At 37.0% G+C, this 17,850-nt stretch overlaps 1 protein-coding gene and 2 pseudogenes across 1 annotated transcript; 2 read left to right on the top strand and 1 right to left on the bottom strand.

Annotated features, from left to right (window-relative positions):
• The first annotated feature begins 463 nt into the window (after positions 1-463).
• Positions 464-575, top strand: LOC131839932 (small nucleolar RNA U3; annotated as a pseudogene).
• Positions 576-1,300: 725 nt separating this feature from the next.
• LOC131837900 (olfactory receptor 9K2-like) lies at positions 1,301-2,223 on the bottom strand (annotated as a pseudogene).
• A 13,876-nt stretch (positions 2,224-16,099) lies between these two features.
• On the top strand, positions 16,100-17,077 carry LOC131837899 (olfactory receptor 9K2-like). Its single transcript, XM_059183556.1, has one exon. It carries the CDS (start codon positions 16,115-16,117, stop codon positions 17,075-17,077), a length of 963 nt encoding a protein of 320 aa, XP_059039539.1. The 5' UTR covers positions 16,100-16,114.
• The last annotated feature ends 773 nt before the right edge of the window (positions 17,078-17,850 follow it).

Genomic DNA, 17,850 nt, shown 5'->3' with positions numbered 1-17,850 from the left:
TCTCTCAATTGGCATTTTATACTTAGCACTAATAACAATTTTATTACTCCTTAATCAAACTAATAAACACACTCATACACACATAAATATAATACATGCTTGCACATATATATAATCCAACTATTCATGAAGGTTATTGTAAGGCCTTGTGATATTTTTCACTGAAATTCTCAAGCTCTCTTCATTTTAATATGGTGCCTTCACTAACTGCATATTCAACAAATAATTTGTGTCATCCAAAACATAGAGAGCATGTGTTGTAAAATATTGAAAATATCCTAAATTATTTTCATGGTATGACAGCAAAGTAGGCATGAGTCTGTCATTCAAAGAAATTTGAATAAAATATCTTAACTTATAAAATCAATGCAATTTTCACATTTCTTTTTTGGCCTATTAAGTCAACAAAGATCACTGGTTATTCTACCTTTCCCTTTTCTCCTCATTATATCCACATGTTCTGAAGACTATACTTTCAGGGATCATTTCTATAGTTTGTTACTAGAGAAGTTTCTCTGAACTTGTAGTGTACTCAAGACCACGAGGAGGAGGCGTAGTATTCCTTCCTGGGTGTTGTGTATATCCACATGTTCTCTTATCTTTTGCCTGACATGGGAAACAAAGTACACCACTAACATTTATACTAACTATCATTTGCATACAAACAATTGGGTTACACAGTTTCTAAGTTAATAATTATGCTTGGTATTTTCTTTTCTTTTTTTTTTTTTAAAGATTTTTTTCTTTAATTTATTTGACAGACAGATCACAAGTAGGCAGAGAGGCAGGCAGAGAGAGACAGGAGGAGGAGGCAGGCTCCCAGCTGAGCAGAGAGCCCGATGCAGGACTCGATCCTAGAACCCTGAGATCATTACCTGAGCCGAAGGCAAAGGCTTTAACCACTGAGCCACCCAGGCGACCCAATTATGCTAGGTATTTTCTGCATTTCTATTTTACTTACAAAGGGAAGCAAAACTATAAAATTCTGTAATTCCCCATTTGCATAACATATTATTGCCTGCAGAGTGAGAAATACATAACCCTTTATAAAAATGCAGCAGATTTTCATGGTGTCCAGAATTTTCAGGTTTAACATTGCCTTGCGAAAAAGTGAATATGTTATTTGGAGCTTTCTTTACAGGATGTTATTAATGCTGTAGAATAAAACTGTTGAGGTGCATTTTTCTTTGAAGGGGTGGGGTTTTCTTTTTTAAATAAACCTGAGCTTTAAAATGCCTGAGTCTAAAAGATCAAGAAGATAAAATCAGCTGGTACAAGAACAGAACATGTGGAAGCAGATTTAAAGTACAACTTTTTTCTTCCATAGGACTTTTTTCATGGCATCTTAAATAACCTTGTTTCTTAGAGAGTAGATTCAGGGGTTCAGCATAGGTGTGAACAAAATGTAACATACTGAAGTCACTTTACAAAGTTCAGGGTTACTTGGAGGTGTGAGGTAGACAAAGGTGACAGTCCCATAGAGCAAACTTATAACCCCCAGGTGGGAGCTGCAAGTGGAGAAGGCTTTCTTCCTCCCTTCCCTGGAGTGGATTTTTAAGACTGCAGACACAATATGCATATAAGATACCACAATAATGACTACTGTGGGCAAAATAATGAGCACAGCCAGACTAAATGACATCATCTTATTCATAAAGATATTGGAACAGGAGATCTTCTCAATTGAGTTGGAATCACAGTAGAAGTGATCAATGACTCGGGAAGCACAGAAAGACATTGAGACGGCTACACTGATTTGAAGGATGGAACTGACAGCCACAGAGATAGCAACCAGCCACCAAATGGATACAAAACAGTGTAGAGGAGTGGGTTGCACATGGTGATGAAGTGGTCATAGGCCATGGCTGCCAGGACAAAAGCCTCTGAGACCATAAGGAGTGCATAAAGAAATAGCTGACCCACACAACCTGCAAAAGATATGGACTTTTTTTGAGACAGGATGTTGACCATGGCTTTGGGTACAATAACCGTGGAGTAGGAGAGGTCAATGATAGAAAGAATGCCTAGGAAGAAATTCATTGGTGTGTTTAGCCAGGGCTCAGTCACAATGATGCCAATCGTGCTATTGTTCCCCAAAAGAACCATACCATAAACAATCAGGAATAGTAGGAAGAGGAGACTGTGGAGCTCTGGACGGACCCTGAAGCCTACAAGAATGAAGTCAGTCACTTCTAAGTGGTTGTCTCTGCCCTCGTCACCCATGGCAAATTTCTGCTTTAAAGTATAATAAAAAGTCAACAGATAAAGTTTCCACTATTTCTCTACCATCACATATAATACTTTATATTTAAAACAAAAACCTTATAGTTGACAGAATACTTTCAAGTTAAGTCCCATTAAGTTTACACACATGAGAAAATTCAAGATGAGAGGTATTTGACGTGCGTAAGGTAACACAACTGGTTAAGATAACACAACTGGTTAGGGTTCAAACTGGAATTTGAACTCAAGGTGAAATATTTTATATTAAAGGTTACTGTGAATTTCAATACAACAAAGTCTGATACGTCCTTATGTCTTTCTATCTTGTCATACAGATGGTTTGCAAGATGTCATTTGTAATTTCAAAGTACTAAAGTCTAACTCTTCATATTAAGAAAAAGACACTTCCTTAAATTTCATTTATCATTTTATATTCATTTTTATAATAATACTTTGCTTCAAAACAGTAAAATTAATTAATCTCAAAAGAAAGATACAAGTTCTTTTCAAGATAATATGAACTTTCTACCAAAAAGAGCTTTTACAACAGCAAGTAAGTCACTAAGGAGTTAACTGTCTTTTTTGAGATCTTTAAAAATAAAAGCCGACTTGGAGGAGGAGTCAAGATGGCGGAGAAGTAGCAAGCTGAGACTGCTTCAGCTAGCCGGAGATCAGCTAGATAGCTTATCTAAAGATTGCAAACACCTGAAAATCCATCGGCAGATCGAAGAGAAGAAGAACAGCAATTCTGGAAACAGAAAAACAACCACTTTCTGAAAGGTAGGACCGGCGGAGAAGTGAATCCAAAGCGACGGGAAGATAGACCCCGGGGGGAGGGGCCGGCTCCCGGCAAGCTGCGGAGCAACCGCGCACAAAATCAGGACTTTTAAAAGTCTGTTCCGCTGAGGGACATCGCTCCAGAGGCTAAACCGGGGCGAAGCCCACGCGGGGTCAGCGTGGCCTCAGGTCCCGCAGGGTCACAGAAGGATCGGGGGTGTCTGAGTGTCGCAGAGCTTGCGGGTATTGGAACGGGAAAGCCGGCTACAGAGACAGAGCCGACAGTAAGCTCGCAGCTCCGTGTTACCTTGAACCGGTCGCAGGCTCGGTGAGCTCGGAGCGCGGCCGGAGGTCAGGCAGACGGGAGTAACTGGGCGCTGTTCTCTGAGGGCGCACTGAGGAGTGGGGCCCTGGGCCCTCGGCTCCTCCGGGCCGGAGACCAGGAGGCCGCCATTTGTATTCCCGTCCTCTGGAACTCTACGGAAAGCGCTCAGGGAACAAAAGCTCCTGAAAGCAAACCCGAGCGGATTACTCACCCCGGCCCCGGGTAAGGGCGGTGTAATTCCGCCTGGGGCAAAGACACTTGAGAATCACTACAACAGGCCCCTCCCCCAGAAGATCAACAAGAAATCCAGCCGAGACCAAGTTCACCTACCAAGGAGTGCGGTTTCAATACCAAGGAGAGCAGCAGAATTCCAGAGGAGGAGAAAGCCAAGCACGGAACTCATGGCTTTTTTCCTGTGATTTTTTTTAGTCTTGCAGTTAATTTAATTTTTTCTTTTTCATTTTTTTTTTTTCTCGCCTTCGGGTAAAATTTTTTTTTAACTGTTACCTTTTTCTTTTTTAACGATTTTTTACTAGTTTATCTAATATATATATATATATTTTTACATTTTTCTTAGGTGTTTTCTTTTTTTAAAAAATTCTTTTCTTTTCTTTTTTTCTTTTTTTTTTCTTTTTTCTTTCTTCCTTTTTGAACCTCTTTTTATCCCCTTTCTCCCCACTCACGATTTTGGATCTCTTCTAATTTGGCTAAAGCATATTTTCCTGGGGTTGTTGCCACCCTTTTAGTATTTTACTTGCCCCTTCATTTACTCTTATCTGGACAAAATGACAAGACGTAAAAATTCACCACAAAAAAAAGAACAAGAGGCAGTACCGAAGGCTAGGGACCTAATCAATACAGACATCAGTAATATGTCAGATCTAGAGTTCAGAATGACAATTCTCAAGGTTCTAGCCGGGCTCGAAAAAGGCATGGAAGATATTAGAGAAACCCTCTCGAGAGATATAAAAGCCCTTTCTGGAGAAATAAAAGAAATAAAATCTAACCAAGTTGAAATCAAAAAAGCTATTAATGAGGTGCAATCAAAAATGGAGGCTCTCACTGCTAGGATAAATGAGGCAGAAGAAAGAATTAGTGATATAGAAGACCAAATGACAGAGAATAAAGAAGCTGATCAAAAGAGGGACAAACAGCTACTGGACCATGAGGGGAGAATTCGAGAGATAAGTGACACCATAAGACGAAACAACATTAGAATAATTGGGATTCCAGAAGAAGAAGAAAGTGAGAGGGGAGCAGAAGGTATACTGGAGAGAATTATTGGGGAGAATTTCCCCAATATGGCAAAGGGAACTAGCATCAAAATTCAGGAGGTTCAGAGAATGCCCCTCAAAATCAATAAGAATAGGCCCACACCCCGTCACCTAATAGTAAAATTTACAAGTCTCAATGACAAAGAGAAAATCCTGAAAGCAGCCCGGGAAAAGAAGTCTGTAACATACAATGGTAAAAATATTAGATTGGCAGCTGACTTATCCACAGAGACCTGGCAGGCCAGAAAGAGCTGGCATGATATTTTCAGAGCACTAAACGAGAAAAACATGCAGCCAAGAATACTATATCCAGCTAGGCTATCATTGAAAATAGAAGGAGAGATTAAAAGCTTCCAGGACAAACAACAACTGAAAGAATTTGCAAATACCAAACCAGCTCTACAGGAAATATTGAAAGGGGTCCTCTAAGCAAAGAGAGAGCCTACAAGTGGTAGATCAGAAAGGAACAGAGACCATATACAGTAACAGTCACCTTACAGGCAATACAATGGCACTAAATTCATATCTCTCAATAGTTACCCTGAATGTGAATGGGCTAAATGCCCCTGTCAAAAGACACAGGGTATCAGAATGGATAAAAAAACAAAACCCATCTATATGTTGCCTCCAAGAAACACATTTTAAGCCCGAAGACACCTCCAGATTTAAAGTGAGGGGGTGGAAAAGAATTTACCATGCTAATGGACATCAGAAGAAAGCAGGAGTGGCAATCCTTATATCAGATCAATTAGATTTTAAGCCAAAGACTATAATAAGAGATGAGGAAGGACACTATATCATACTCAAAGGGTCTGTCCAACAAGAAGATTTAACAATTTTAAATATCTATGCCCCCAATGTGGGAGCAGCCAACTATATAAACCAATTAATAACAAAATCAAAGAAACACATCAACAATAATACAATAATAGTAGGGGACTTTAACACTCCCCTCACTGAAATGGACAGGTCATCCAAGCAAAAGATCAGCAAGGAAATAAAGGCCTTAAATGACACACTGGACCAGATGGACATCACAGATATATTCAGAATATTTCATCCCAAAGCAACAGAATACACATTCTTCTCTAGTGCACATGGAACATTCTCCAGAATAGATCACATCCTCGGTCCTAAATCAGGACTCAACAGGTATCAAAAGATTGGGATCATTCCCTGCATATTTTCAGACCACAATGCTCTAAAGCTAGAACTCAACCACAAAAGGAAGTTTGGAAAGAACCCAAATACATGGATTCTAAACAGTATCCTTCTAAAGAATGAATGGGTCAACCGGGAAATTAAAGAAGAATTGAAAAAAATCATGGAAACAAATGATAATGAAAATACAACGGTTCAAAATCTGTGGGACACAACAAAGGCAGTCCTGAGAGGAAAATATATAGCGGTACAAGCCTTTCTCAAGAAACAAGAAAGGTCTCAGGTACACAACCTAACCCTACACCTAAAGGAGCTGGAGAAAGAACAAGAAAGAAACCCTAAGCCCAGCAGGAGAAGAGAAATCATAAAGATCAGAGCAGAAATCAATGAAATAGAAACCAAAAAAACAATAGAACAAATCAACGAAACTAGGAGCTGGTTCTTTTAAAGAATTAATAAAATTGATAAACCCCTGGCCCGACTTATCAAAAAGAAAAGAGAAAGGACCCAAATAAATAAAATCATGAATGAAAGAGGAGAGATCACAACTAACACCAAAGAAATACAAACTATTATAAGAACATACTATGAGCAACTCTACGGCAATAAATTTGACAATCTGGAAGAAATGGATGCATTCCTAGAAACATATAAACTACCACAACTGAACCAGGAAGAAATAGAAAGCCTGAACAGACCCATAACCAGTAACGAGATTGAAACAGTCATTAAAAATCTCCAAACAAACAAAAGCCCAGGGCCAGACAGCTTCCCGGGGGAATTCTACCAAACATTTAAAGAAGAACTAATTCCTATTCTCCTAAAACTGTTCCAAAAAATAGAAATGGAAGGAAAACTTCCAAACTCATTTTATGAGGCCAGCATCACCTTGATCCCAAAACCAGACAAGGATCCCACCAAAAAAGAGAGCTATAGACCAATATCCTTGATGAACACAGATGCGAAAATACTCAACAAAATACTAGCCAATAGGATTCAACAGAACATTAAAAAGATTATTCACCACGACCAAGTGGGATTTATTCCAGGGCTGCAAGGTTGGTTCAACATCCGCAAATCAGTCAATGTGATACAACACATCAATAAAAGTAAGAACAAGAACCATATGATACTCTCAATAGATGCTGAAAAAGCATTTGACAAAGTACAACATCCCTTCCTGATCAAAACTCTTCAAAGTGTAGGGATAGAGGGCACATACCTCAATATCATCAAAGCCATCTATGAAAAACCCACCGCAAATATCATTCTCAATGGAGAAAAACTGAAAGTTTTTCCGCTAAGGTCAGGAACACGGCAGGGATGTCCATTATCACCACTGCTATTCAACATCGTACTAGAGGTCCTAGCCTCAGCAATCAGACAACAAAAGGAAATTAAAGGCATCCAAATCGGCAAAGAAGAAGTCAAATTATCACTCTTCGCAGATGATATGATACTATATGTGGAAAACCCAAAAGACTCCACTCCAAAACTGCTAGAACTTATACAGGAATTCAGTAAAGTGTCAGGATATAAAATCAATGCACAGAAATCAGTTGCATTTCTCTACACCAACAGCAAGACAGAAGAAAGAGATATTAAGGAGTCAATCCCATTTACAATTGCATCCAAAACCATAAGATACCTAGGAATAAACCTAACCAAAGAGACACAGAATCTATACTCAGAAAACTACAAAGTACTCATGAAAGAAATTGAGGAAGACACAAAGAAATGGAAAAATGTGCCATGCTCCTGGATTGGAAGAATAAATATTGTGAAAATGTCTATGCTACCTAAAGCAATCTACACATTTAATGCAATTCCTATCAAAGTACCATCCATCTTTTTCAAAGAAATGGAACAAATAATGCTAAAATTTATATGGAACCAGAAAAGACCTCGAATAGCCAAAGGGATATTGAAAAAGAAAGCCAACGTTGGTGGCATCACAATTCCGGACTTCAAGCTCTATTACAAAGCTGTCATCATCAAGACAGCATGGTACTGGCACAAAAACAGACACATAGATCAATGGAACAGAATAGAGAGCCCAGAAATAGACCCTCAACTCTATGGTCAAGTAATCTTCGACAAAGCAGGAAAGAATGTCCAATGGAAAAAAGACAGCCTTTTCAATAAATGGTGCTGGGAAAATTGGACAGCCACATGCAGAAAAATGAAATGGGACCATTTCCTTACACCACACACAAAAATAGACTCAAAATGGATGAAGGACCTCAATGTACGAAAGGAATCCATCAAAATCCTTGAGGAGAACACGGGCAGCAACCTCTTCAACCTCTGCCGCAGCAACATCTTCCTAGGAACAACGCAAAAGGCAAGGGAAGCAAGGGAAAAAATGAACTACTGGGATTTCATCAAGATCAAAAGCTTTTGCACAGCAAAGGAAACAGTTAACAAAATCAAAAGACAACTGACAGAATGGGAGAAGATATTTGCAAACGACATATCAGATAAAGGACTAGTGTCCAGAATCTATAAAGAACTTAGCAAACTCAACACCCAAAGAACAAATAATCCAATCAAGAAATGGGCAGAAGACATGAACAGACATTTCTGCAAAGAAGACATCCAGATGGCGAACAGACACATGAAAAAGTGCTCCATATCACTCGGCATCAGGGAAATACAAATCAAAACCACAATGAGATATCACCTCACACCAGTCAGAATGGCTAAAATCAACAAGTCAGGAAATGACAGATGCTGGCGAGGATGCGGAGAAAGGGGAACCCTCCTACAACTGTTGGTGGGAATGCAAGCTGGTGCAGCCACTCTGGAAAACAGCATGGAGGTTCCTCAAAATGTTGAAAATAGAACTGCCCTATGACCCAGCAATTGCACTATTGGGTATTTACCCTAAAGATACAAATGTAGTGATCCAAAGGGACACATGCACCCGAATGTTTATAGCAGCAATGTCCACAATAGCCAAACTATGGAAAGAACCTAGATGTCCATCAACAGATGAATGGATCAAGAAGATGTGGTATATATACACAATGGAATACTATGCAGCCATCAAAAGAAATGAAATCTTGCCATTTGCAACAACGTGGATGGAACTAGAGCGTATCATGCTTAGCGAAATAAGTCAAGCAGAGAAAGACAACTATCATATGATCTCCCTGATATGAGGAAGTGGTGATGCAACATGGAGGCTTAAGTGGGTAGAAGAATAAATGAAACAAGATGGGATTGGGAGGGAGACAAACCATAAGTGACTCTTAATCTCACAAAACAAACTGAGGGTTGCCGGGGGGAGGGGGTTGGGGAGAAGGGGGTGGGATTATGGACATTGGGGAGGGTATGTGATTTGGTGAGTGCTGTGAAGTGTGTAAACCTGGTGATTCACAGACCTGGGGATAAAAATATATGTTTATAAAAAATATATGTTTATAAAAAATAAAAAATTAAAAAAAAAATAAAAGCAGACTTCAACTTCTGGAAAAAATCTAATTTTATTTAAACACAAAACTAAAATGTGATTGATGCCTTTATAATTTGTATCCTGTAAAGTGTGTTGATACTGTTTTCTTAAATTTGTCAAGAAATCCATGTCATATCCAGCTTCTAAAGTTTAAACTTTTGAAGTTAAACTTATGAGACAGATTTACCTATAATTTATGTTTTAATTCCTATATGAGACTAATGACAGACTCATAAATACAGCTAGGAGATACTGACTTTATGATGATTCTTGTTTATATAAGAACGATCTTTTCTTAAGATTTGTTAATCTATTTTAGAAATAGAGAGAACATGCTCATGGGTGGGGGAAGGAAAGAGAGTGAAAGAGAATCTCAAACAGACTCCCTGATGAGCACAGAGCCCTATATGAGGTTCAATCTATAAACCTGAGATCATGACCTGAGTGGAAATCAAGAGTTAGATGCTTAAGCAGCTGAGTCATTTAGATTCCCCAATCTTGTTTCTTCATTGATGTTTGATAGTAAACATTAGTGAAGTGAATTAGAAAAGAATCCTTCTTCATTGGAAGATTATTATTAAAACTTAACTTCTATAGATGATATTTTAAAATTATATTTCTCCTTTATACATCATCTTTATCTATTTAAAATATATTTTTTAGATTTTTACAATTTATTTATTTGACAGAGAGAGAGAGATCACAAGTAGGCAGAGAGGCAGGAAGAGAGAAAGGGGGAAACAGGCTCCCACCTGAGCAGAAAGCCCGATGTGGGGCTCGATCTTAGGACCCTGAGATCATGACCTGAGCCGAAGGCAGAGGTTTAGCCCACTGACACACCCAGGCGCCCCTATTTAAAATATTTTTATTTTAAAAAATCATCTATTTTTTGTTAAAAAAATCATTATACAGCTGAACCCATGGGCACACATTAGGAAGATAGAATTCCCATATAGTTTAAATCTGCATAAAATTCTTGATTCTGTAAAATTGTAACTACTACTAAAAACTTGCTGTTGACCAGAAGCCTTACTGATAACATAGTTTGTTAACATTTGTCTGTTATATGTATTATATGCTGCCTTTGCACTAAAATAAGCTGGGGAAAAGAAAACATTATCAAGAAAATCATAAGGAAGAGGCACTTACAGCATCGTACTGTATTTATTGAACAAAAAAAAAATGTGCATTGAAGTGGACCCATGCCGTTCAAACCCATATTGTTCAAGATTCAGCTATATATATTTTTTAAATGTCAGGAGTATCTGTACTGCCATCCTTTTTTCATTCCTGATGCTTGTCATTTAATTTTGCTCTTTTTCCATTGTAACATTTGCCAGAGTTTTGTACATCTTACTCGTCTTTCCAAGAATCAATGGTAAGCTATGTGATCACCTCATACCTGTCAGAATGGCTAAAATCAAAAACAAGAAACAAGTGTTGATGAGGATGTGGAGAAAAAGGACCCCCCATGTACTGTTGGTAGGAATGCAAACTGGTGCCACTGTGGAAAACAGTATGGAGATTCCTCAGAAAGTTAAAAATAGAACTACCCTATAACCCAGTAATTGCACAACTAGCTATTTAACCAAAAATACAAAAACACTGGTTCAAAGGGATACATGCACCCCCAAGTTTATTGCACATTATTTACAATAGCCAAATTATGAGAGAGTAGTCCAAGTGCCCATCAATAGATGAATGGATAAAGAAGACATGGTCTATATACACAATAGAATATTACTCAACCACTTCAAAAAGAATGAAATCTTGCCATTTTCAATGACATGGATGGAGCTAGAGAGCCTAATTCCAAGTGAAGTCAGTCAGAGAAAGACAAATACACTATGATTTCACTCATATGTGGAATTTAAGAAACAATACTAATGAGCAAAGAAAAAAGGGAGAGGGAAACCAAGAAACAGACTCTTAACTATAGAGAACAAACTGATGTTTACCAGAGGGGAGGTGGATAGGGGGATGGGGGAAATAAAGGATAGAGTTTAAAGAATATAGTAATCATGATAAACATTGAGTAAGGTATACAATAATTGAGGAATCACTATATTGTACACCTGAAACCAATATAACACTGTACATTAACTGTGCTAGAATTAAAATTAAGAACTTAATAAAAAAAATACAAGAATGGTCAATAGAAAAAAAAGGTAAGTCATGTGAATATCTTATCCAAATTTGTCCTTTTTCATGAATTTTTATGTATAACATTTACTTTCTTTCATTTTTTTGTTTTGACTTGCTCTTTTCTATTTCAATATAAAATAGAAGATCAATATCAATGTTTCTGTTTTACCTGTTTATCATATTTACCTACAATGCTTTGTATATATCCCTCTAAGTGCTTATTTTTCTATACTGCAAAAGTTTAGATATAATTTTTTAGCTAAAAGTCAACATTTTTTATTTCTTCTTTTTATTTCTTTTCACGGTAACAGTATTCATTGTTTTTTGCACCACACCCAGTGCTCCATGCAATACGTGCCCTCCCTAATAACCACCACCTTGTTCCCCTGACCTCCCACCCCCGGCCTTTCAAAACCCTCAGATTGTTTTTCAGAGTCCATAGTCTCTCATGGTTCACCTCCCCTTCCAATCTCCCTCAACTCCCTTCTCCTCTCCATCCCCCCCATGTCCTCCATGTTATTTGTTATGCTCCACAAATAAGTGAAACCATATGATAATTGACTCTCTCTACTTGAAACAAAGTCAACATTTAGTTTTATTTCCTTTTGATCCATTGAGTTTTGGGAAGTAATTTTAATGTCCATGCTCATAGAGTTTCTCAATCCATTATTTAGTTGTTACTGTTTCCTCTATTAAGCTAACAATTATCAAAGAACATATACTGAATGATTTCAATCATTGAATCTGCTGAGGGTTTCTTTCTGCCCCATCTATGGTGAATGATAATAAGTGTTCTTGTGCATTTTAACCACTAGAATATTTTTATTGCTAATGCCATTGTGGGAAGTTTAAGGGTAAGAAAAAAATATATTGGATTCTGGCACATTTTGGAGATTGGATAACCAAACACTATTGCATGTACTTTCTAAATTGGAGTTGTTGGAAGTTCAAATGTTTCCTGCTACTAGTATTCTTGGCACAAATTTTGCTCTACCAATATGATCCACACAAACTCGGAATTTTAAAGGGCACAGTGAGTTGGACACCAATTTTCTATTCTTTTTGATATTTTCTACCAGGGAAATGTCACCTTAGGAAGGTTGTGCAAACATATGAGCTATTTGCCAGAGTATTGTTGATTTCCCAACCTCACAGAGAAGCTATGTTGATGGTTGAAGAAGGAGTGACATCTCTTTGCTTCCAGGTGTCTGATCCTTAGACCACAATTAAGATGCTCCATTTTTTAAATTGTACCCACTGGTAGCCTATCTTTCTGAATTTTACTATATTGTTCTAAGGGTCATTGTAAGAGTGTCACTCAGAAGTTCCTCCAGCCTTTCCAAATATGATAGCCATCAATTCACCCTGATTGGTATTTTCCTGTTTAAAATACTTAAACTGTATACTCTTCCTATACTTACCAATCTTTTACTAATACTGCATTACAATAAGGAAAAGCTTTGGTTCCATATACTCTGCTATCTACAAATTCTAGGAATAATTTTTAATTAAAAATGGGTACCAGGTAGTGGGTATTATAGAGGGCACGGATTGCATGGAGCACTGGGTGTGGTGAAAAAATAATGATACTGTTATGCTGAAAATAAATAAATGAAAAAAATGGATTTTCTAAAAATAGAATTAAAATTGTTATGAATATATTTAGGGGAAATGGCATCCTTATAATATTTCATTAAAGTAATGTGTTTCTGGTTTTACTGTAGTCTTTTAGTCACACATAGTTATTGAGAATTTTTAAATACAGATCATGATCTTTCATAAATATTCTTAAGGATTTTTAAAATGATTTTTGAATATTATAAATTCTTCCCTTTTATTTTCTACTTAGAATGAAAACATAAGGAAGCATAGAATTAGCAAAAATTAACTGACTTTGTGGGGCACCTGGGTGGCTCAGTGGGTTAAAGCCTCTACCTTCTGCTCAGGCCATGGTCCCGGGGTCCTGGGATCGAGCCCCGCGTCAGGCTCCCCACTCAGCAGGGAGCCTGCTTCCTCTTCTCTCTCTCTCTGCCTGCCTCTCTGCCTACTTGTAATCTGTCTGTCAAACGAATAAATAAAATTAAAAAAAAATTAGCTGACTTTGCGACTTAAAGGGCATTTGCACATCATGCAATATGTCTATATCAGGAATACAGGTAACTCATAATTTGAAGTTAACCTCTATCTTTTTTTAAAGCCTAACAAACCTAATTTATTACATGATTTAGTGTATTCATTCATCTAAAACTTATCTCATGTAGCACAAGCATTTAAAGCTGTATGTATGCTATGTATGCTATGATAATGTATGCTATGTATACTATGATATGTATGTATGTGATATGATATGACGCTTATGTATGCTATGATAATTATCAAGAAGTTTTTCCTTATCAATACAGAAAATAAAGTCCAGATAAATTTCCCAAAGGATAGGCAAAACCAGAGAAGGAAAGTCCCTTGTATTTGGACCATTATTAGATTATTTGCTTATATCTGAACTTACTGCAGTCCTCATGGACAACAGCCCTTGAGCTTGCACTTATGTCTCCATAATTGCCTTTATGATTACTCCTCTCCCAGTGGAATCCATCACAGTGGATGAGCAAAACCTCAATATTACAAAATCCTGAAGAAAAGTGTCAGAAGTAAAATGAGTAAGACCATCACAATCACTGCTGCTACTCTACCAAGTGATCATGGACTCTGGAGACCCAAGGTTGTTATGGTCCTTAAATATCCATGGTTATCCCATTATCCTTACTTTAAGATATGTAAGGCATAATAGAATTCAAGAAAGGAACTCTCTCCCTCTCTCTCTCTCTCTCTCTCCATATATATATATATATATATATATATATATATATATATATATATTCCTTAAGTTTACTTGCCTTGACTAAAGAGTGAAAGTCCTCAAACTGATGCAGCTTTGAGAAAAAGTCATTCATTGTCATGTAAGGATTGGAATATTCATCAGCTTCTATCTCTGCTTCAAAGAAAAAGGCTATTCCAAATATGGAATATATTAAACTACATAACTACTAATGTATATATATATATATATATATATATATATATCTGTAGATATATCTATAGATACAGATATAGATATAGATATCTAATGGAGCAATAACAGTTAATTTATTTGGGAGGAATAGCAATGACTGAGTAAATGAAAAATATTTGGAAGGAGCTTTAGAAACTGTGATATAGGCTTAGTGATATTTTTGATGTTATTAATTTTAACCTAAGAATAACGTCTCATTTTTTATTCTATTGTCAAAAATGGCAGTGTGATAATGGAAACTAAATAGATGGAGGCAAAAAAGGTAAAAATATTTTCTTATATATTTGTTACTGTTGTTTAATGATTCAAACACAGAGAGGCAATCATAAATGTATTGCTCATATTTTAGGTCTATGTAATACTCTTATTTTAAGTAAAGATGATTGTTTAACTTTAATATATTGAGAATAGATATTCAAAATGTGACTAAATTTAGACAAAATAATATGTTACAAATTGGTATATATTCAGCCAAATTTCAGTTTTTTAATTTTTTTTATTATTTTTTATTTTTTTTTAAAGATTCATTTATTTATTTGATAGAAAGAGACACCGCGAGAGAGGAAACACAAGCAGAGGGAGTGGGAAAGGGAGAAGCAAGCTTCCTGCTGAGCAGGGAGCCCGATGCGAGGCTCGATCCCAGAACCCTGGGATCATGACCTGAGCCGAAGGCAGACGCTTAACAACTGAGTCACCCAGGCGCCCCTAATTTCTTTATTTTTTCTTTTTATTTTATTTTATTTTTTCTTTTTTTACTTTTTCTATTTTTTAACTTTTTTTATTACTTTCTGTCACCACACAGTACATCATTGGTTTTGATGTAGTGTTCCAAGATTCATTGTCTGTGTGTAACACCCAGTCCTTCATGCAGTATATGCCTTCCTTAATACCCAGCGCTGGACTAACCCATTCCCCCACCCACTTCCCCTTTAAAACCTTCAATTTGTTTCTCCATGTCAATAGTCTCTCATGATTCATCTCCCCTTCTAATTCCCCCCCTTCATTTTTCCCTTCCTTCTCCTAATGTCCTTCGTGCTATTCCTTATGTTCCACAAAGAAGTGAAATCATATGATAATTCACTTTCTCTGCTTATTTCACTTAGCATAATCTCCTCCAGTCCCGTCCATGTTGATGCAAAAGCTAGGTATTCATCCTTTCTTCTGGCTGAGGATATTCCATTATGTATATGGACCACATGTTTAACCATTCATCTGTTGAAGGGCATCTCCACTCTTTACACAGTTCGGCTATTGTTGAAATTGCTGTTATTTTTATTTTTTTAAGATTTTATTTCTTTATTTTTGGAGGGAAGAGCAGAGGGAATGGGAAAGTCATGATCTCCACTGAGCAGAGACCAGTGAGGGTCTCCTAGGACCCTGAGATGATGACCTGAGCCAAAGATACATTTAACCAACTGAGCCACCAAGAGTCCCCCAAATTATGATGTAAATACAGTAACCCAATAACATCTTTCACTGCTTCATAGAATAACCACCTCATAGAACTAGTATTAGCTAATCCAAATTCCTGATTCTTCATGATATTAAAATTATTTTATACGCAATATTTAATTAAGATGTAAATAATTTATTCTACATTAAAGAAAATATTTATGTTACTATAAACAAAGCCCAGATTTCATTTGTTCATTTTACCTTGTACCTCTCAGCAGGTTTCTGCCATGGGTGACAGGGGAACAAGCAATCACTCAGAAGTGACTGACTTCATTCTTGTAGGCTTCAGGGTCCGCCCAGAACTCCACATTCTCCTTTTCCTGCTCTTTCTGCTTGTGTATGCCATGATCCTTCTAGGGAATGTGGGGATGATGACCATTATTATGACTGATCCCCGGCTGAACACACCAATGTATTTCTTCCTAGGCAACCTCTCCTTCATTGATCTCTTCTATTCTTCTGTTATTGCACCCAAAGCTATGATCAACTTCTGGTCTGAGAGCAAGTCCATCTCCTTTGCCGGCTGTGTGTCCCAGCTCTTCCTCTTTGCCTTGTTCATTGTTGCTGAGGGATTTCTCCTGGCAGCCATGGCTTATGACCGCTTCATTGCCATCTGCAACCCACTCCTCTACTCTGTCCAGATGTCAACTCATCTCTGCATTCAGTTGGTAGCTGGTTCCTATTTTTGTGGCTGCATCAGCTCGATTCTTTTGACCAGTGTGACGTTCACTTTGTCCTTTTGTGCTTCCCGAGCTATCGACCACTTCTACTGTGATTACCGTCCACTTCAAAGGATTTCTTGTTCTGATCTCTACCTTCATAAGATAGTTTCCTTTTTCTTATGCAGCATTATTATTTTGCCTACCATAATTGTCATTATTGTGTCCTATATGTATATTGTGTCCACGGTTCTAAAGATAAGATCCACTGAGGGACGTAAGAAAGCCTTCTCTACTTGCAGCTCTCACCTAGGAGTCGTGAGTGTACTGTATGGTGCCATCATTTTTATGTATTTCATCCCTGACAGATTTCCTGAGCTGAGTAAAGTGGCTTCCTTATGTTATACCTTAGTCACTCCTATGTTGAATCCTTTGATTTACTCCCTGAGAAACAAAGATGTCAAAGAAGCTCTGAGAAAGATTCTGGGGAAAAAAATATTTTTATTTAATTCTATCTTAACAATGATATAACTGAAAGGCCTGGACATTATGACAATTTTGGAAGGCATTGATGCACATAAAGCACTCACAATTTTGAAATATTTTAGAAAGTTTATTCCTTTGAATCCCATGTACTTAAAGCTGAAGAGCACATTTGGGTGGATTTTTCCTGTTGATTTTAGAGTGAAATGGCTTTCTCTGTACTTCATCTTCATTTGGGTAAAGATCATGATTGCCACGTAATTTGATTTTAGGGAAAATATATTCCAAGTTTGCTACTGGCACTCAGAGGATGATGTTGAGATATATTGTTTATCTTGAATTAGGAACAAATGTTATATAAGTTATATAATTGGTGATATAACAAAATCTGATATAATAAGACAGAACAAAATATAAGATTGATCCAAGAAATCTTTTTGAGTACTGGATGAGAGAAACATATGCTCTAGAGCAGACAAAATCCTAAGGGTCACACATTAGTTGCTCAATTATCCAGAAGCTGAATGATTGACACACTTCTTTAATGTTTTCTCTGGCTTAGATGAATTCTTGCAAATCCTCTCTCTTCACAAGAAAACTGTAATGAAAATGAACAAAAAATAAATGTAATTCATTTTTTGTTATATATGGCTTATTGAGAATTAATTCATCACATTGATAATTATTGAATTTTGGTGTACTACTTGCCCTATAACATTCCCTACATATAAATAATTTCAGTACTTAGCTCACCATGAAATAAGAGGAAATAGCTAACTAGAGAATTAAAATACCATATGGAAGTCCACTGCAAAAGACAT

This window comes from Mustela lutreola, chromosome 8, assembly GCF_030435805.1.
Source record: "Mustela lutreola isolate mMusLut2 chromosome 8, mMusLut2.pri, whole genome shotgun sequence".
Taxonomy (NCBI): Eukaryota; Metazoa; Chordata; class Mammalia; order Carnivora; family Mustelidae; genus Mustela; species Mustela lutreola.
Note: the sequence above shows the minus strand (reverse complement) of the source record. Positions and strands in the feature narration are given on the sequence as shown.

Excerpts from the sequence above, each read along its gene's own strand:
- LOC131837899 (XM_059183556.1), top strand. The coding sequence starts at position 16,115 with ATGGGTGACAGGGGAACAAGCAATCACTCAGAAGTGACTGACTTCATT.